Source organism: Chlorocebus sabaeus, chromosome 9, assembly GCF_047675955.1.
Source record: "Chlorocebus sabaeus isolate Y175 chromosome 9, mChlSab1.0.hap1, whole genome shotgun sequence".
NCBI classification, from domain to species: Eukaryota; Metazoa; Chordata; class Mammalia; order Primates; family Cercopithecidae; genus Chlorocebus; species Chlorocebus sabaeus.
Window position 1 is genome coordinate 80746475 of NC_132912.1, and position 21255 is coordinate 80767729.

Below are 21255 nucleotides of genomic sequence, written 5' to 3' on the forward strand. Positions count from 1 at the left end.
TTTTAGAAATCGAATGATTGTAGCTTATTTTTCTACTTGGCAGCAGTTCTGGTTAGGAACTTATTATGGGGTGTGGGGAGAGGAGGCAGATGGAAGATAACCTTCTGGGGCTAGTGTTGAGGTTCACTCTGCCCATGTCAGAAGTCATGGGAACTTATTTAGAAATTTAGGATTCCTGGCGTAGAGAAGCTTTGCATTAGGCACACAGTGAATGATGCATGGCCAGTATTTAATCTGGAATGATAGGAATGATATTTTTTATATATTTATTTATTTATTTATTTGAGATGGAGTCTCGCTTTGTTGCCAGGCTGGAGTGCAGTGACGCCATCTCGCTCACTGCTACCTCTATCTCCTGGGTTCAAGAGATTCTCCTGCCTTAGCCTCCCGAGTAGCTGGGGCTACAGGCACGCACCACCACGCCCAGCTAATTTTTGTAGAGACAGAGTTTCACCATGTTGGCCAGGATGGTCTCTATCTCTTGACCTTGTGATCTGCCCGCCTCGGTCTCCCAAAGTGCTGGGATTACAGGTGTGAGCCACCACACCCAGCTGGAATCATATTCTTTTGCAATCATTTTACAATCAATCAACGTCCACATGGAGATCAACTGCCAGTGAGTTTTATTCTTTGCTTGGATTTTTATTTTGTTTTGTTGTTTTTAATTTGCTTTAAGATTTCTCTGTCCTAGGGAATGCACCTTGCTGGGAAGGGTGGGAGGAGCCTTGGATTTGGCAGTCATCTCTGTCTGTAATTGGCCCTACTTTCTGTTGCAGAGGTCACTTTATCACAGAGCTCCCCCTGTTGATTCTTTGAAGTTAGGAGGTACTTGACTACCTCCTTTTCTCTGCAGGTGCAACTGAGAAACACCTCACATTTTCCAAGAATGTATAACTGTTGAAATGTTATAGCCCGTTCTTCAGGTGTTACATTGCCCCTGAGCCAGAGCTGGAAACCTCCGGTGTCAGGGATAGGTAGAGATGTAGAGGGTGGGGCATTGATAGGTTTCTCGTAAAAAGCTGGTTAGAGGCCTCCATAATTAACAACACATCTTCCAAGGGTGGTGAAGAACTTCCCCAGTAGCTTCTGAGCTGAAATGTTTTGGAGGTAGTAATTTGATCAACTTGAAGATCGCATATTAAGTTAATCGTTGATATGAATCACAAACACAGAACACTGATGTACTCATTGCTCCCTTGTAGTTTATGACTCTCGTTCTTACAAATGTGTGTGGTTTGAGACTTGTTAGGCACAGCCCTTTTTTGTCTGATCTCTTTTTTATATATCATGCATACATCTGAGGAGGTCTATACTGTTTCTGTCATTAAGAGGTGGAAGTCTATTTCCTATCCCTTGATCTTGGCTTTGATCTTGGGTCTCAGCTCAGCTGAACCTCCACCTGAATACAGCCATGTGAGTGAGCCCAGTGAAACCAGCCAAGAAACCACCCATTAACCCATAGAGTAAGGACAATACATTGTTGTTGTTTATAGCCTGAAGTTTTGGCATGGTTTGTTACATAACAATAGGTAACTGATTGAGTAAGCTTGTTCTGGCAGAAAATACTCTGGCAGGGATCCTATCATGCCCTCTTACACCCCACAGAACAATCATCAGGGTTAAGAGTGCGCCGAATCCTAACTACTAGACCACCAGGGAACACTTGGACACAGGAAGGGGAACATCACACACTGGGTCTTGTCATGGGGTCGGGGGAGGGATAGCATTAGGAGATATACCTAATGTAAATGGTGAGTTAATGGGTGCAGCACACCAACATGGCACATGTATATATGTGTAACAAACCTGCACGTTATGTACATGTACTCTAGAACTTAAAGTATAATAATAATAAAAAAAAACAATCATCAGCATTAAGAAAGCCTTTCACATCTTAGTATATTAATAATTTGGATCAGTCTGATTGCTTTCTTCTCAGTTGCCCACTGAAAGGGTTGTTAGGCGCTAGCCTTGTTTTGTAAGGAAAGGAAGGTTGCTGATTTGTGGGCATGATTTATTTTCGGGAAAGGATTGTTTGGTTGTTATGCTTTACTGGGGTTAGGGACTTAGCAATTTGAGTGGACTGTGCATCTGGTAAGTATAGCAGTAGGTGGTAAAGAATTCTGAGAGGAAGAGTAAACTACCAAGGGAGCTTTTGAAAATTATGCCTTAAACTGGTTCCACACTTAAAGGTGGGGGGACTTTCTTCTCTTCTACTTTGAATCTCTGCTTTTAGAACCCAGAGTCAGGCTACTTTTCATAGCAGAATTCAGTTACATCATGGCATGAATGAGTTTTTGAAAGCTGGCCATAGGAACTAACTGCAGTTTATGTTGTTGCAGTAGAAAATGTTATCCTAACAACTAACTTATAAATTAGAACATTTGTAACTTTTAGCGCATTTATAAGTTGGAATGTGCCTATAACTATAGTAGAGATGATATTTGAACGATGGGCTAGCTATTTTTCTAAATACATCAGTGATAAGTATTAGACATGCCCCATTTTTTATAGTGAATTGTTATAGTGATGTAAAGTTAGGGCTTTTTCATGTTTTATTGAATTATGTCATACATTTAAGTCTGTATCTCCTTGCTTTCTAAGGTTATTTAACATTTTTGTATTTCATTGATATTTCTGATATATGAGAAACATGTATGTTATAGAGAATGCTTTTTTAAAAAAACAGCTTTGTTGAGATATAATTTTATATACCATAAAATTTACACATGTAAAATATACAATTCAGTGGTTTTTATTATATTTACAGAGTTGAACTATAATCTAATTTTAGCACTCACTATTCCTCTCCCCACCACCCAGCCTTCCCTGCCCCAACCCTACAAAACCACACATCTTTCTGTCTTTATAAATTTGCCCATTCTGGACATTTTCTATAAATGAGGTCATATAATATGTGGTCTTTGGCATCAAGCTTCTGTCATGTAGCATAATATTTTTCAGCTTTGTATTAAAACATGTATGAATTCTAAGAGGGAAAATGGTTTATCCACCAAGTTATATTTATAACGTCGTTTAACATTTTCATTATGCAATATTTTATTCAAACAAAAGAATAAGTGGACCATATAACACCTGTAAGTTATAAAGCATGACAGAATGAGCACCTGGATTCCTACCACTCAAGAATGGTACTGATACCATTGTATCTACCTATGAATTTCACTCCTATTCTGTTCCTCCCACCTCTTCATCTCATAAGTGTATCCCTAAGCAATTTATCATTTCTTCTGATTTTTTTAGTTTATTAAAAAAGTACTTTCTTGCAGCTTCTTTCACTCCATACTGTGTTTCTTAGCTTTATTCATATTGTATTTAACTGTATTTCTTTTGATTTATTTGCTTTTTAATTTTCTGTGTGAATATATGGTTTTTCTTCTGAATAGGTATTTGAGGTGTTTTCCAGTATTTTATTTAAGGATCAGCAATACAATGAATATGTTACAACTGCTTTCTTCTATACGTGGAAGAGTTTATGTAGGGCATATACGTAGCAGTAGAATTGCTGCAGAGTAGAGTACAAAAATACTTAGTTTTTCAAAATATTTGTACCAATGTACACTGCCATATACGTTATATAAGAATTCCCACTGATCTTCATACTTGTCAACACTTGATATTATCAAACTTGTTATTTGTCAATGTCTGGGATATGATATTGTGATTAAGATAAGATATTGTGATCTTAAACCTTTTTAACTGCTTCTGAGGGTGATTATGAACTTTTTAATAATTTGTCATTTAAATCTTCATTTTTGAAAATGCCTGCTTGTGTCATTTTCCCATTGAAAGTTTTATATGTGTATATGTGTGTATATATGTATGTGTGTGTTGTGTGTGTGTGTGTGTGTATATATTTATACATATATATATATATATATATTTTTTTTTTTTTTTTTCTTGAGACAGAGCTTGGCTCTGTCACCCATACTGGAGTGCAGTGGCATGATCTCAGCTCACTGCAACCTCCTTCTGGGTTCAAGCGATTCTTATGCCTCAGCCTCCTGAGTGGCTAAGACTACAGGCATGCACCCACCACCCTGCCTGGCTAATTTTTTGTGTTTTTAGCAGAGACAGGTTTTCACTATGTTGACCAGACTGGTCTTGAACTCCCGTCCACTGTGTCCCACAGTGCTGGGATTACAGGTGTGAGCCACTTTGCTGGGCCAGAGGTTATATTTCTTTATCAAGTTGTTCTTTATGTAGGATACCAGTCACTTGTTTGTTACGATGTATTGTAAGTATCCTTCAGTTTCGCAGCTGCCTTTTCACTATTTTTATACTGTCGTTTTTCTCTGGCTGCTTTTTTGTCTTCGATTTTCTGTAGTTTGATTATAATTATTTGGGGAGATGTGTCTGTTTTCTGTTCCTTTTGAATTTATCCTGATTGGGACTCTCTGAGCTTCTTGAATGTGTGGTTCATTCTGTTTCATTAATTTTGGAAGAAACTTTCCATATCTTCTCAAGTCTTCTGTCTTATTAGTGTAACTGGAGTATTAGAAGAAAAAAATGGTTAGACCATTTGATAACCCATGGATAATCTGTTTGTCCCTCATCTCCATCATTCTTTGTTTCAATTTATTTGTTAAAATAATTTCTATTGACTTACTCAGTTTACTAAGTAAAGTTTCTTAAGCCACGCCAAGTCTACTGATGAGTCCATTGAAGGAATTCTTCATCTCTGATTAGTTTTTAAATTCCTATCATTTCCATGTAACTCTTCTGGTTTCTATCTCAGTGAAATTTCCCATGTGTTTATGTATGTTGTTTACCTTTTCCATTAGATCTTTAAACATCTTAAGCATGGTTATTTAAGATCACTGTATGATAATTCCTACATTTAGGTCATCTCTGAGTCTTTTCTGTTGTCTTATCTCTGATTTTGTTTTTATGTTATTGTGACCTTTTTTTTTTTTGGTACTTTTTGATTGAATGCCAGACATTGTGTGTAGAAGACCAGTAGAGACCAAAGTAAATTGTTTTGTTTTCTGAGTTGGAGTCTTACTCTGTTGCCTAGAGTAGAGTGCAGTGGCACGATCAAGGCTCTCTGTAGCCTCGACCTTTCTGGGTTTAAGTGATCCTTCCATCTCAGCCTCCTGCATAGCTGGACTACAAGCACATACCACTGCACCCAGATTTTTTTTTTAACATTTCTTTTTATTTTTTTTTTGAGACAGTCTAACTCTGTCACCCAGGGTGGAATCCAGTGGAGAGATCTTGGCTCACTATAACCTCTACTTCCTGAGTTCAAGCAGTTCTTGTGCCTGCAATTACAGGTGCTCGCCACCATGGCCAGATAAGTTTTTGCATTTTTAGTAGAGATGGGGTTTCACCATATTGGCCAGGCTGGTCTCAAACTCCTGACCTCAAGTGATCCACCCAACTTGCCCTCCCAAAGTGCTGGGATTACAGACATGAGCCACCGTGCCCAGCCATACCCAGCTTACTTTTTAAATTTTTCATAGACATGGGATTTCACCATGTTGCCCAGTCTGGTTTTGAACTCCTGAGCTCAAGTGATCCACTCACCTTGGCCTCCTAAAGTGCTGGGATTACAGACATAAGCCATCATACCCAGTCGTTTTTATGCCTAGAAATGAGCACGCGTCTTCTTCTATTAGGTCACGTATACAGGATTGTGAGTTAATTTGATCAGTAATTGAGTTGGATTTGGGTCTTCATGTTATTTCCTTCATTCTGCCACAGGTTTTAAATTCTTCCAGCTGTGAACTGCTATTCCCTTACACTTAAAATAGTGCCTGGAGTGCCCCACTTTCCTCAGTGTTCTTGCTTTATGTTCTCAGCGTTTTTATAAGTTCTCAAATGCCTGGGCTATAGTATAATCTAGCCCTGGCCCCTTCCTCAGCATTAGATTACCGTTAGTGGTTTAGATCTCATATCTGGGCTCATTGTAGAGGCAGGGGAATGGTTCTCAGTTCCTCTGATCCAGTTTAAGGTAGGCCCTGGTACCTGGGTCATGGAGATAGGGTCTCCTCAGCTTTCCTCTTACCTTCTTCGTCTGGTAGTCAAACTGCCTTGAATCTGATGTGTATATGGGCAGAAGAGTTTCCAGCCTTTCCTTGGGGGCATTGGATCTGTGTCTGAGTCCTGGGGATGGGAGGGTTTCCTATACACAGACCAGTTTTGCTTATGCCTCTCATGCTGAAGCAGTGCCTTTTTGCCTGGACTCTAGGATTGGAGGGTTTATTGTTCCACCCAGAGTGGCTTAAGGTATTTTATTTTACTTTATTTTAAGACAGAATCTCACTCTGTTGCCTAGGCTGGAAGTACAGTGGCACAATACTGGCTCACTGCAACCTCTGCCTCCCAGGTTCAAGTGATTCTCATGCCTCAGCCTTCCAAGTAGCTGGGATTACAGGTGTGTGCCACCACACCCAGCTAATTTTTGTATTTTTAGTAGTAATGGGCTTTCACCACATTGGCCACCTTGGTCCTGAACTCCTGGCCTCAAGTGATATGCCTGCCTCAGCCTCCCAAAGTGGTGGTTTCTGTATCTCTAGATTCATGTCTTTCATTAGTTCTGGGAAATTCCCAGCCATCATCTTTTGTTACTCTTTCCTTCTTTTTCTCTGTACTTGTCTTCTTAGTCTTTACTTATATGTGTATTAAATCTTTTAATTTCCCTTCCTATGTGATTTGATAATCTTTCTCATTTTCCATCATCTTGCTTCTTTATGCCACATTTCGGATTAATTGTTAGGTTTGTCTTTGGTTTACTTGCTTTGCTATTTGGTGGTGTCAGATTTGCTATTGAAATGGAAAACCCAAGATTGAATCTAAACATTTATTTTAAGAAGTTCTGTTTTCTTTTCAAACCTGCCCGATCTTTTGTGTTAGTCTCTTGCTGCTCATTCATCATATTTTGTTTTCTAAATGTTTTATAAAGCTATTTTATAGTTTCTGAGAATTTGAATATCAGGCCTAGTGGATGATGAGGATTTAGGGGAGTTAGTGCATATATATGGGATCCAAAACGGATTGTTTCTGCTGGAACTTATTTATGGTGGTTTGTGTCTTTTGTATGATTTTCATTTGAGAACACAACATGAGATTCTTTTACCTTCATACACACACACACACACACACACACACACACACACACACATTTTTTTTCCAGAAACCTTCCTTGTTTTCTCATTAATCCTTCTGTTCATGTCCCCTCCCCAACTCTTTTTGTATCTTTTTAGTGTTAATGCATGCAAGACACTAGGGATAAGCTCTTTATGTGAATTATTTCAGTTTATCTTTACAACCAACCCAGCAGGAGGTGCCCTTATTTTCACTTTAGAGGAGAAAACAGCACCCTGAAGAGGTTCTATGATTCCCCTAGGGTCATACAGCTGGACAAAGGCACAACCACCTTGTAAACCAGGCAATGTGAGTCAAGTGTGACAGTGTCTATGAACCTCCTCTAAAGGGTGGTCTGCAGGCTAGTACTTCAACTCTGTGTCCCTTGCCTGTAAGGAAATAAGTTCATAAATCCTGGGTAAACATTTAGCTACTTTTCTAGCAATTTCTCATTGCTTTGTATCCAAGCAAGTGACCAGTGGATCCATCTTCTTGAACCAGGCCTGGACCAGTTTGGGTGTTGAACTGACATGATGAGGTGTGTATGCAAAGCTGTGTTCTAGTCATGTTCAGTGGGACATGCCCAGAAGGACATGTGTCTGTCCACTGCAAATGGGGGTGGGCAGTGACGACTACCTGGTCTTTCATGAAAGCTGGTTTGAGAGAAACCACACTTGGTAAAATTTAGTAACTTAAGAATTCTTATCCAGAAAGTCATTCTTTGGTGCTATTGTCTCTCTTGCCCTGCAGTCCTGTAACAATGGCCTAGGCTTAGTATCTGAGGCAGAATTAGCGCATTTGCCAGGGCTAATAATGATTCTGCTCCAATCCGTGTGTATATTAGTGACTTGCTGGCAATACTGGAATGGAGGAAATAATATGAATGCTTCAATTATCAACTATTAGTTGCTTTTTTTGTGAACTAGTGTGCAGTATGTGGAGGAAACATATACTAGTCTAGTGCTTCCTAAGACTAAATGGAGAATCGTAATTCTCAGGCATGTGATTGAAATCTTCTTCTTGCTTCTTCTAATACAAGAAATAAAGGCACATACAGGCTTGTTCTCCGTGTCATCTGTTACCTACCCCTGCTGCACTGGCACTTAAATATTAAACAGATGCCTGCAGGACAGCGGTTGGTGTTGTTAAACCCATTTCTGTGACCAACAGTCAAGCTAATCCTATAAGAGTTGCCAGCCATTGGTCATGAGGGATTCTGCTAAACTCTGACCATCTCCCAGAACAATCATTATGTGCAGTAGTATACCTAGGAAAGGACAGTTTAAACAGAACAAGTTTTTATTCGGTTGCCTGTGTGTTGGGTGGTCCCTGCTATCCTAATAATGTGGTTTAAGATGCTATTTTAAACTGAGATGTTAAGATCATTAATTTGTGACTAGACAACAAACTAGTAAACTTAATAAGAATAATAAATAGAGCCTGCCTGGACTCTTTCTTAAAGCTTCAAGATGTCTTAGTTTAATGATTCTTTGTTATTAAAACAAGTCATCAACTAACTTAAAAGTAATTCTTTAAAAAAAAAATCTGTGCAAATATGTTATCTTGGTAGGCACTTGAACTTTCTCCTGACCGTATCCATAGGGCTGCTATCAAATAGATGTTTGTCTGTCATTTCTTGCTTTGAAGAACCGTTATTTTTCTTATGCTTAATAGATTATGAATTGCACCACTCTACGTGATTTTGGTTTTGGCACTTGGATTTTCTCTTCAGTGGTTGAGTGCTATTGTGAAGGGTTTTAAAATTCTTTCTGTACTAACCCTTGATCTCCAAAATGCCATTGATAAAAGAACAGAAACACTAAACAATCACATTAGAATCTCCTATCAAATTTGTGCTCAGGTCATGTTAGCAGTAGGTCAGAACAAACTGTGTTTTCCTTATCTGCAGAAAATTATGCTCATTTAGAGTGTGGTTGCCTAAATATGTGGTGACTCAGGAGAAAATATTTTCTGTTATGTTTTTGGTGTTTATTTTTCCCACAGGACTTCGTAAATTTCTCCTGTTCCTATTCTCCCTTTTATTTCCCTTTTATTAGATTTTAGTAGGATTGGAAAAGAATGATGAAGAGATGCTTTGTGGTCTAGTCCTCACATTAACAGACAGTGATTACTGCTGGGTGAGGGGCAATGTGTTAAATTACACAAATAATTGATTATGATTATACCAAATTTAATTTCTAAATATAGCTGCTAGAACCGGAATATGGAACATGAAAATATCATAAATTTTTCTGTTTCCCCCAGATTTTCCCAGTCTACCCTACGAACAGAGAAAACAGTAGGAAAATGTTTCTTCCTTCAAAGAGTTCCTAATTTTTTTGTTCACATTTTTATTTGAGAATTTACAGAGCTATAGGTAAACGTTGCTTCATTTATTTAGCTTTGGAAATAGATTTTAAATTTTGAATTGGGATATGTTTAGACATGCTGAGACTTGCAAGCATTTTAGGTAAAAAGGGTAATATATTGATAAACCTAATAATGAGATTTCATGAGGTAGCCTGTTTTTTCTCCCCTCTGTGCACCTTCATGCCTTGTGAATGGTGCCTGGGGCTTGCTTCTTTACTTGTAGGCCACTGTCTACCTGGTTCCTTGCTGACTGCTTTTGGGGCAATATCTTGGAAAAGTAATTTGTTTTATAGCTTAAATAAAAAGTCTTGCCTTGGGATTAGCGGGGAACAAATAGAACTAAGACTGAGATTGAGATGATACTCCATGTAATATGGGGAGAAATCTGCAGGGAGAAGTCAAGTGGACACTGAATACTTTTTTATGATGCATGGTTCATTCTCTGGTAATTAAGTTTATGCATATTGTCAGGACACGGTATCCAATTTAAATTTTCTTTTTCCTGAGACTGTATGGGATATAACATGTTTGCCTTTTGTCCTCATTTATATGCTCATTCCTAAGATGATCTGCCCCAACTGGAAAAAGAGGGAGCTGGGGTTTTACATTTGGGGGACCTGGAAATCTTGTACTGATGTTTTCTCTGGGTGTTTAGATGCCCTAAGAGGCAATTAGAACTAAGAACTGGCAAAATCTTAGCTAAAGGAGACCTTTGATTAAAGCTGTGTTAGGCCATGTTAACCCTTTGCTAAGTTAGCCAGATTTTAACAGGCTGCACCAGAACAGTTTCTGATGTTCATTCAGTGGTCCTGAGAGTAGCATTTTCTGTTAATAAGCTTCACTTAGAAATAAGTAGCTATTCTAAAACAGTGAGTAATTTTGTTTGCCAAAGCCTCGGCCTCCCAGGACCTGTGACACATCTTTGGAAAGCACATTTAGAGCAGGCCTAGCTCTCTCCATTTTTACAGTTTGCTGCCGTCCTTGGGAAGAAACGCAAAGGAAACTGGTCCTCTGTGAATACAGTGTGTTGATTATGAGTCCTTTTTTAAAAATCAAGATATAATTCAATTCACATGCTGTAACACTTGCCCTTTTAAAGTATATAGTTCTGTGGTTTCTAGTATGTTGGGAAGGTTTTACAAAGTATTAGCCCTAATTCCAGAATATTTTCATCGCCTCAAAAAGAAACTGTGTAGCCTTGAGCAGTCATTCCCCATCCCCTCTGCTTGAACCACTAATCTACTTTCTTTTTGGGGTTTGTTTTTTGTTTGTTTGTTTGTTTGTTTTTTGAGACAGGTCCTCACTCTGTCACTCAGCCTGGAGTGTAGTGGCACGATCTCTGCTCACTGCAACCTCTGCCTCCTGGGTAGCTGGGATTATAGGCACTTACCACCACGCTCAGCTAATTTTTGTATTTTTAGTAGAGATGGGGTTTCACCATCTTTGCCCAGTAGCTGGGATTACAGGCACTCACCACCATGCTCAGCTGATTTTTGTATTTTTAGTAGACACGGGGTTTCACCAGCTTTGCCAGGCTAGTCTTGAACTCCTGACCTCGTGATCCACCCGCCTTGGCCTCCCACAGTGGTGGGATTACAGGCATGAGCCACCGCGCCTGGCCTAGAGCCACAATCTACTTTCTACCGAAAGTTCTTTTGTATGTTACAGTGAAATCTCCTGTCTCTAACTTAGTAGCTAGATGATTTGGGGGGCGGTGGTGCTTCACAAATAAACTCTTAAGGTTGATTTTCAACTTCTCACAGGAATAATATCTTTGTTTCTTATTTTCTATTTATCACTTCCAGGCCCCTGTGAAAAGGGAAAGGTGCTCTGCCTAGCCTCTGAGTCCACTTCACTTTTACTGCTTATAATAAAATTTACCAGTTATCTAAAATACTAAATGTGCATTAATGTGCAAGAAGTTGAGTCTGATCTGATAATGAAATGAGTTTATGGCAACCACCCTTTTGAATGCCAAGGCTAGAATCACCTGCAAGAGCGCTACAGTTCCTCTCAACCTTTCTGTTCTTTAACTTTTAGAATAGTTAGAATTCAAATCATGTAGGACTTTGTCGGTCAAAACCAGAAAAACAAGTAGTTTGGATAGATGGCAGGCTTGGATATGTATGTGTCAAATATGTCTTAAATAAATACTTTGGATTCCTGCTCATGGCACTAGTGTGAAATCCTTAAGTTTGAGAGTTTGGAAGGCAAATGGGGATTGATTTAAAGGGAGAGGAGAAGTACGAGTTCTTAGCAGTTTTCCTTGACTATAGTGGAAAGAGTAAGACATTGAGAAGCGTTAACGAAATGGGAGGTATGTAAGGGAACCACTGGGGGAACCTATGGACTGCTCACTGGGTGCCTTGGCTGGTAACACAAATTTACTAGCTGAAGGATTTTGTCTTTGTTGCTTAGCTCTCTTGGACTGCCACAGAATGGCTTAAAAAATGGAAGTACTAGACCTTCTCCCAAAGCCTCCACTGTGTGTTTGTGTAGCTCTGTTTTTCAGTCTGCGTACTATGTGTGACTCTCTTTGTAGAATTGCTCAGCAAGCAGTACCAAAAGCTGGTATACCTCCTCTAGGGCCACAGTGATGGGGAGCAGGGAGGGTGGACTCCATAGAAACTGTGGATATTAGAGTGTGTGGATGTTGGGGAAGCTGGTGAGTATATACAGAAATCGAAACTGCCAGAGTTGGGATTGATTGTCGGAGCCTTTTACAGTAAGAGGTGGTAATCGTTTAATGTGGGTGCCCTTTTGTCTTCTGCTGGTCTGGTTCTCTTGGAATATTATAAATGACAGGTGCTGGAGGCTTGGAATTCATGTGGCTCTTCCTCCCTCGATTGACAGATAAAACAGAAATGCATTATTTGGTATAAATGAATCAAAATGGTGTGGTTTAAAAAGTTCTTTAAATAGAATTGAGTTTGTTTGAAACACGGATGCCCTTTTTGAAAAGGTTAATTTCCTTCAAAGATGGTTAGGCTTTTCTGTTTAGACAGAATAATAATAAGCCTAATCTATTAAAACATTTTTTTCAGGGAGAGAGGAGGGTATCTACAGAAGAATGTTTTCATCTCCATTGAATAATGCTTGACTCCCTTCTCTTCTGTTTTTAAAATTCACGAATCCCTCTTATTGACTTTATCTCTAAAAAATTCCGAGTAGGGAAATAAAGTGAAAAATAAAGCCCCTCTCACCCACCTTTACCCCTCACCCCTAGATTCCCACTACCTCCTAATAACTAGTTTTCAGCCATTTGGTGTAATTTTTTTTCTAATAATTATTCAGCTATTCAGTGAACATGTGTCCATGTACATTTGTAATGCCTTTTATTTTTTATTTTATTTATTATTTTGAGACAACATAATCTCTGTCAGCTCTGTCACCCAGGCTGGTGTGCAGTGGCATGATCTCAGCTCACTGCAACCTCCGTCTTCTAGGTTCAAGTGATCCTCTTGCCCTAGCCTCCCGAGTAGCTGGAACCACAGGCATGGGCCACGATGCTTGGCTAATTTTTTGTATTTTTGATAGAGACAGGATTTTGCCATGCTGCCCAGTCTGGTCTCAACTCTTGAGCTCAAAGTGATCCACACACCTCTGCCTCCCAAAGTGCTAGGATTACATGTGGAAGTCACTACCTGGCCCATAATGCCTTTTTAATGGCGTATCCAAACCCTTTAGGTGACATTATAAAGAGGTGATGTAATTTTACTTTTAAGTGAGTTGAGCTCTGCTCCAGTAAAAAAAGTGTTGCCCAGGTATTTTAATTGTAAACCTTCGAGATGTAGCAACCTGTGAGAGTTATCATGAATTGGTGTACATAGCACAGGACTGGACCCGTCTGCTACATTAGAAGGATCTTTCTGTATTCTAGTTATTGATTCGGTACAGTTTCATAAAAACTGCAATGTGATCTTTGCTAATTTCTTTGAAATATCACTTTAAGAATAAGGACCACACATAGTGAAGGGGGGCCTCTTTGGCATAATAGTAATATTCATTTCTATAGACTCTGCTGAATTCCTCTGTTTTGCATTTCTTGAGTGTGTTGGTTCACAGCTAAAAATAGAGCTCTATTTAAAACGGGGTACCCTTTCCGGAAATAAGAACTATATTTCAATTAGTAAATTTCCTGTTTCCCTAACGTGTTTTGTTTTGTTCTTTCCTTTTTTTTTTTTTTAAACAGCAAGCCAGGGCTGAGCAGGAAGAAGAATTCATTAGTAACACTTTATTCAAGAAAATTCAGGCTTTGCAGAAGGAGAAAGAAACACTTGCTGTAAATTATGAGAAAGAAGAAGAGTTCCTCACTAATGAGCTCTCCAGAAAATTGATGCAGGTAAATTATCTTTTCTACTCCCTCATCTTCCCTGCCTGTTTTCCTCTCTAGGAGAAAATGACTTTGATATGGCACTTTACTTGTAACATTTGCTGATGAGGTTGTAGCTTAAGTTCTTTGGAGATTCACAATACCAGGTAAGGGTGGCAATGGTGTAATAGTCAAGACTGTGGTTTTCTAGCTCATCTGCGTATGTTAGGTAAGCTATTTTGTACCCTGAGCATTTCTAAAACATTGCTGATGAGCACAAGATCTTGGCATGAGATGTTGAATGTAGCATTTTGGAAGTATGGGGACTAATGCCAAATGTGAAATTTTTCTCCTTTTATGTTGAGTCGATAATAAGTACATAAACTTTTTGGCAGTCATAGGTGGGTCTTTTGCACTAAAATATGAGGATATAAAGTGAAACATCTTTAGGAAATAGAAAGGTATCCATGATAGTTAAAACTACCCGCAATCAACCATGTTCAAATGGGTAATATGTTACTGAACAAATATCAGACTGCTATTAAAACTCAACGTTGATCACAAGTAATATATAGAAGGTGCCACACACAACATACAGGAAGGTTTGATTTCTCTACTTCAGAGGCTCATTCTCTCCCCCTCCTTTTTTTCCCCCCCTTCAAACCTTACTGGTAAAATACAAAGTAAAATTTGCTTAGGGGAAATATCTTGTGGCTTAGTATGAACTTAAAAATAAGTGGGATATTGAGTTTTCATTATTTAACATAGCTTGTCCAAAATAGTGAGGAGGTATACAATTATCAGAACATTATTACCATTTTGTCTTTAGATGTCTGTGAAACAACCCCATATATATATTTTGACATCATCAATAACAATTTCATTAATTTGCTTAAAGAATATATATTAGTGAGGTCGTAATAAGAAGTTATTTGAGGCTTTCAAAAAAATCTTCCTAAGTTATTTTCTTACCTCGCCACATAGATGATCCTGTAAGAGGATACTGGAAACTCTGATGAAGAAACTTTAATGTTAAGACCATAACATGTTCCAGGCAGCTTTTACCCCTGTCTTTCTATTAGTCTCATTTTTCTACCTAATTACTGAATAAAGATACTGTTAATCTTGCACAAGAGTTGGTTTATATGGTAGTTCCTGAAATGTGAAGAACAGGTACCCAGGCATTACTGTCTAGCAGAGATTTTTGGCAACATTTTTGTACTGAAAGTTTTCGTTTACTCATTTGCATTGTGATTTAGAGAGAAATGGATGGAGAAGGTTAGTTTGACCTTTTAGTATATCCCTCTGGGGCAGCATTAAATGACTTATTTTACCTGGTGCTTCTAGAATCATGGGGATGTAATTATGGTTTGTTTTTCCTAAGTGTATGCGTAATCAGGTGCCATAATTTTTGACACTGCAAGAAACTTTTTTTTTTTTTTTCAATTTACATGGTGGTTTTTTGGAGTCTTTAGCCAAAGTACATTATAGGACAGTCAAGACCTAGCCAGATCATGTTCCTTTTCTTTATTATATATCTCCAGCATGAGTGATTGTATAGTCTGCAATTGGCCTCTCATTCACTCATGTAACCCACCTACCTCCCAAGGATATTGATGTTCCTTAAAATAAGATACTGAAAAAGAATGAAAACATAAGAACATAAGAATGAAAACATAAAAAAGAATGAAAACATAAGAACATAATGCAACAGCAAAGGAAGTTATTTATAGTTGTATACTTGGTGTAAGAAGGCTTGAACTTAAAATTGAAGCTCTAAGCATCCTCTGAATATTGCTATGATGTAGAAATGTAGTGACCGTGTTTTCATAATTCTTATATCTAAAACAGTGTATCTTGGTCAGGAGAAAAAAAGGTCATAGACTAAAAACTTGGAAACATTTTTCAGTGGATAGTGGATCTTTCTAAAGGGATTGAATGGTATATAAACTGAACAAAATAAACTGTTTTTGCCAAAAGTGGTATACAATGTGTAGCTATAGCCTTCAAGCGGGCCTGTCTTGTGTTTGCCTTCATCCAAAAGTAAGGGCATAGTATGAAGGTGTGATTCTGTGAAAACATTGTTTGGGGATCTCTAGATGGGTCTGTAGCTTGTTGGTGATTCAGCTTGTAGAATCTGGACAGATGGATGGTTAGCATGTCCCTGAGACAATTTGTCATGCATTCCAGCTTGGTTTTTAGGCTTTTTATTTTAATGTTGTGGTAAAATTTACATAACATAAAATTTACCATTTTGGCCATTTTTGAGTGTGCAATTCAGTGGCGTTAAGCATTTTCACCTTGTTGTGCAGCCGTCACCACCATCCATCTCCAGAACTTTTTCAAACTGGAACTCTGTGCCCATTAAACAATAATGCCCATTCCCTTCCCCTGGTCTTTAGGTGTTTGAAAGGAGATGGATAGCAGGTAGTTTTAGGTTCAGGTCTCTGGCAAGTTCTGAAGCTGTTGCCATTCTGAGGCATGATAGGAGATCTGTTGCCTTAGATACCAGGTATCACAACATGTCTATTTTTTGATAAGTGCCTAAGAACCTGCCCTCCATTGTTGGCCAATTGAGGGATATCATAGCTGCAGCAGGGGAAGGGCTGTTCAGCCTATGATACTTATCCCTCAGGCTCCCAATATGTATTTCCTTAATAGGTTTAACCAGTCTTTTGTTGAATGCCCACATTTTCTGCCACCCAGCATGGAAATACTGTTTTCCATCTGGAAGATTTTTGGACTACTTGATACCAATAGACTTTTTCAACTACGTAATTATTTTAATATTGCTTTCTAGGATGTTTGTTTCTGCATAGGACCTTGCTAAAAAAAAGCCTGCTAAGAGAAATCATGCTACAAGTGTCACCCACAGACAGATGGGTGCATTGACCTGTTCACTATGAAAGTGTTCAACATTTTTCACCCAAAGGCCGCTGAGAGGCTATGGACAGATCAATTTTTGTTTTGTCAGAGTGCTTTGACTTTTATTTCTGATACTGATTGGACAATGCTTTTATGTGCATTTCAAAGGGATTCTTTGATCCTGAGAACAAAATGAGACTTGCTATAGAAGAGACATGTCCCTTCCTGTCTGCTATGGCCAAGTTGGGTATCCAATACCTTTAAAAAATGAAATCAAGTTTAATTCAGTATACATGAGAGTAAATCCCTTTGCCCTTTAAAAGATCCATTTTGGGAGATGGCTTAAACACCTCCATATGTTTTCATCCTCACCAACAGGAAAACACACACAAAAGGGAGCATGCAGCTCTTCTCCCTTGCTTTGGTGTCTATCCAGTACAGACACAACATTGTATCTTTATCTCATGAGAACTCTTGACTGAGAAGTCTACAACTTTCTGAGCCCAGGCCATGGGATTCACTACCTGTTTAGTGAGACATTGTTCCAAAAAGATCTCCATTACTTTTGTTTAACATGAACCTACATTAGAGCTAAATTCTACTCTCGAATGCCTTGAAGACAGGTTGTGCTTTAATCATTATTTGTAATTAAAACCTGTAAGAAGCATTTGTGAGCAAACTTATCAGAATTTTATATACAGGCTGAGCGTGGTGGCTCACGCCTGTAATCTCAGCACTTTGGGAGGCCAAGGTGGGTGGATTACTTTGATGCCAGGAGTATAAGACCAGCCTGGCCAACATGGCGAAACCCCGTCTCTACTAAAAATACAAAAAATTAGTTGAGTGTGGTGGCACACGCCTGTAATCTCAGCTACTCAGGAGGCTGGGGCAGGATAATTGCTTGAACCCAGGAGGCAGAGGTTGCAGTGAGCTGAGCTCATGCTGCTGCACTCCAGCCTGGGGGACAGAGTGAGACTCTGTGTCAAAGAAAGAATTTAATATACAGTAAGTCCTCACTTAATGTTGCCAGTAAGTTCTTAGAAACTGTGTCTTTAAGTGAAATGACGTATAATGAATCTTATTTATTTCTTTGTTTATTTTTGAGATGGAGTCTCACTCTGTCACCTAGGCTGGAGTACAGTGGTGTGATCTCGGTTCACCTTCTGAGTAGCTGGGATTACAGGCACTCGCCGCCATGCCCGGCTAATTTTTGTATTTTTAGTAAAGACAGGATTTCACCACATTGGCCAGGCTGGTCTTGAACTCCTGACCTCAAGTGATCTGCATGCCTTGGCATCCCAAAGTGTTGGAATTACAGGTGTGAGCCACCACTCCCGGCCTAGAAATTTTTTTTAAAAATGAAAAGAATAGAGGACTAGTAGAGTGAATCATACAAAGACTGACAAGACAGTTAAGCTAATCATTAGAGCATTCTGATTATACTAGTTCTTAATGATGTGGGCAGTCCAGAATCTCCTGCCACTTGCAAATGAGCCTGACTCTGCAGGAGGCTTCATGCACTGCTGCCCATAACAAAGAGATGCTACTAGCATAGCAGGACTCTGAGCTCTCTAAGTCAAAGACACAGAAGGAGGTGGTTTCAAAAGGTAAGGACAAACCAGGCACCAGAATTGTAAAATTTCCTTTTCAAGAAATAAGATGTTTTCTACTCACAAAAGTATCATGTTGCTGTTACAAAATTAGAAGGAATAGGGCACAAAGAAAATAAGATAACCTGTAAGTTCAGCACCCAAGTATAATTACTCTATAACATTCTGAAGAATGGCCTTTTAGACTCCCAGCTACTCGGGAGACTGAGGCAGGAGAATGGCATGAACCCGGGAGGCGGAGCTTGCAGTGAGCCGAGATCGCGTCGCTGCACTCCAGCCTGGGCGACAGAGCGAGACTCGGTCTCAAAAAAAAAAAAAAAATTCTAATTCTCCTGGCAAACTCTTAACCACCAATCACAAATGCCTACTGGAAGACTTATCAATTATCTCAGACACTGAGATTGATAATGGTCTTAGGAATTGTGGATTTTCCCACCTGCTTTTATGCAGGGCCAAAGCCTCAACTTGACTTTCTGCTCTTTGGGAGCACACTCAGCTTGTTCTGAACTGTCTACACTGTTCTCAACAAATACCACTACCAAAAGTTAATAAACTCTTTTTTTAACCATTGATTACGACTGGGTTAAGAAGAGTACTGCATATTACATATATCTTAATCTTTTCAATCTAATCCAGCTTGCAGATTTCAGACCTTAAAATAATCAATAGATTTGTAGTACGGTACTTTCAGTTCACATTTGAAATAGGATCTGATTCTCAGAAAATAATGCTGCTCCAACTATAATAAAAATTATAGCCATACCCTAGTAAAGGGGACACATTGATGGTTGGAAATACTTAAGAAGAAAAGTCCTGGATCTCTTATTGAGGTGATATGGCTTATTTTTATTGTTGTTGACTTGGTTCCTGAGGTAAGAATGCTTCCTGGAACTAAAGTAGTTGGAGTTTTTCTAGCATCTATGGAAAGATGATAGAGGACAGGAAGGAAGTTGTGGGCAAAACTGCTGCTGAAACTACCTCTGCCAAATGATTTATAGCTGAGCAGCTCAGAAGGATATCATGCAACAGAATTATTCTTCTATCTCATTTACACAGAAATAAAATGGGGAAAAAGAATTTCTAAGTCTCCAGATTTGCCTGTTCATCTAGACAAAGGGCTTAGCACTTCATTTGCCTTCTTTCACTTGTCAATTCTGGAGAAGTGGTTTCTCCTTGCAATACCATCTTACTGGATTCCTTCTTTTCTAGAGTGTATGCTTACTTAACTCCAGAAAGAGTCTCTTTCTGAGTAGCATGACATTTCTGCAGGCAAAGCGGGTGAGTATAGACTCCCAATTCTCTTCCAACATGTACACTAGAATCTGAAGCATCCTCTTCGCCCTCTCTCCCCTTCAAGTTTCCCAAGCCACTAAGATGGCAATGAAATTATTTTGTTTATACAAGCAGCAAAATCACATGTCAAGCTGATAAATAATGTATGAAATTTCATTTAGTTAATTTCAAAGGCACCAAGACCATGACGCCTTGCATCCATTCAGATGAAACCTTGGTTCTCCCTATGGTAGGGGAGAGATCTAAATGAAATATGTCCTTTATGTTTAGATGGATAGATCTGTGGCCCTCCTGGCTTGTTTTTCAGGGCCCTTAATAGTGATCAGAGAAATTTGCTATCACAAAATAGCTTTCAAAACAGTTGGAACAGAGCTTTTTCTTGTTGTTTTCATTCCAAATTACCTGAACCTCAGCTTTGTCTGATCTTTTCAGGAGCAAGAGGTTCACAGATTGCATTCACAGTACGTCTACAAAGAGCTACTGGGTTGTTTTTAATGCATTTTAAATAGTACAGCCACCAGTGGCCAAATTATAAGCCAGAATTCTGTTAGTAGCATGGCAAAAATCTCTCATTGAAATGTCATTTGTTATGAGTAGATAATACAATAAACCTGATATAGTTCTTCAGTGTCGAAATTACTGAGTTTCTTTTAAAGTGTGTGTGCTTGTGTGCATGTACTAAGATTATGGCTAGATGTGATGTGCTAACACAGGTTCCAAAAAAAAATCTTAAGGACAAAAGTAAGGGCTCAAAAGCTTCCCATGCTGCCTTTTTTGACATAAAATGTGAGAAAAAGTAGGTAGAGGGAAAAATAAAGGTAGAAGAAAAGGAAGATAAAAATAATTAGGTGAAACTGGAGTTAAACTTGCTTTATTTACCAAAATAGGTTGGAGAAACATTATTATTTCTCGTTGGAAAGGTGAATCTTGTCTATTGAAGGATACTAGGCCCCACTATCGATGGACCCTAGCTATCACTAAAAACAGTTTTAAAATAACTTTAAAACTTTGTAGTTCTAAATGTTACAATGTTTTGCATTTCATTTTTAAACAATTAACAGTCAGCTCAGTCAGTAATTACTTTAAAATACGGAGTTATATCCCGCTGCTGTCCTTACCTTCCTGTTTCCTCCATTCATAAATTTGGTAAGAAAGATGAGGCCTTTTATTTTAATTTTCAATAATACCTCATCTTAGAATGAATTCTTTGGGCTGTTTAAACACTCTTTCTTCCTCAGGAGAAAATGCCAGTTTTTACAGAATGGATTTTTCAATATGCCAGAGCCTAAAAGGATTTCTTTTCTTTTTCTTTTTTATTTTATTTTATTTTATTTTTTTGGAGACAGAGTCTCTCTCTGTTGCCCAGGCTGGCATGATCTTGGTTCACCACAGCCTCCGTCTCTTGGGCTCAAGTGATTCTCATGCCTCAGCCTCCTGAGTAACTGGGCTAATTGTAACTAGCCCAGCTAATTTTTTATTCTTTTATTTTTTTTAGTAGAGACAGGGTTTCACCATGTTGGCTAGGCTGGTCTTGGATTCCTGACCACAAGTGATCTGCCTGCCTCAGCCTCCGAAAGTGCTGGATTATAGGCATAAGCCACCATGCCCTGCAAGGACTTTAAAAATCTCTTCCATGGAGCTTTTTTTTTTTTTTTTTTAATATTCCTCTTAACCAGATTTTTTTTTAAAGGTGTT

At 38.7% G+C, this 21255-nt stretch overlaps 1 protein-coding gene across 1 annotated transcript in view; it reads left to right on the forward strand.

The window, feature by feature from the left end:
• CCDC6 (coiled-coil domain containing 6) overlaps positions 1-21255 on the forward strand; it is a 114905-nt gene that overhangs the window by 41412 nt on the left and 52238 nt on the right. The window contains exon 2 of the mRNA XM_007963377.3: positions 13673-13822. Coding sequence (XP_007961568.2) covers positions 13673-13822 — 150 coding nt within the window. The remainder of the gene's footprint in view (positions 1-13672; positions 13823-21255) is intronic.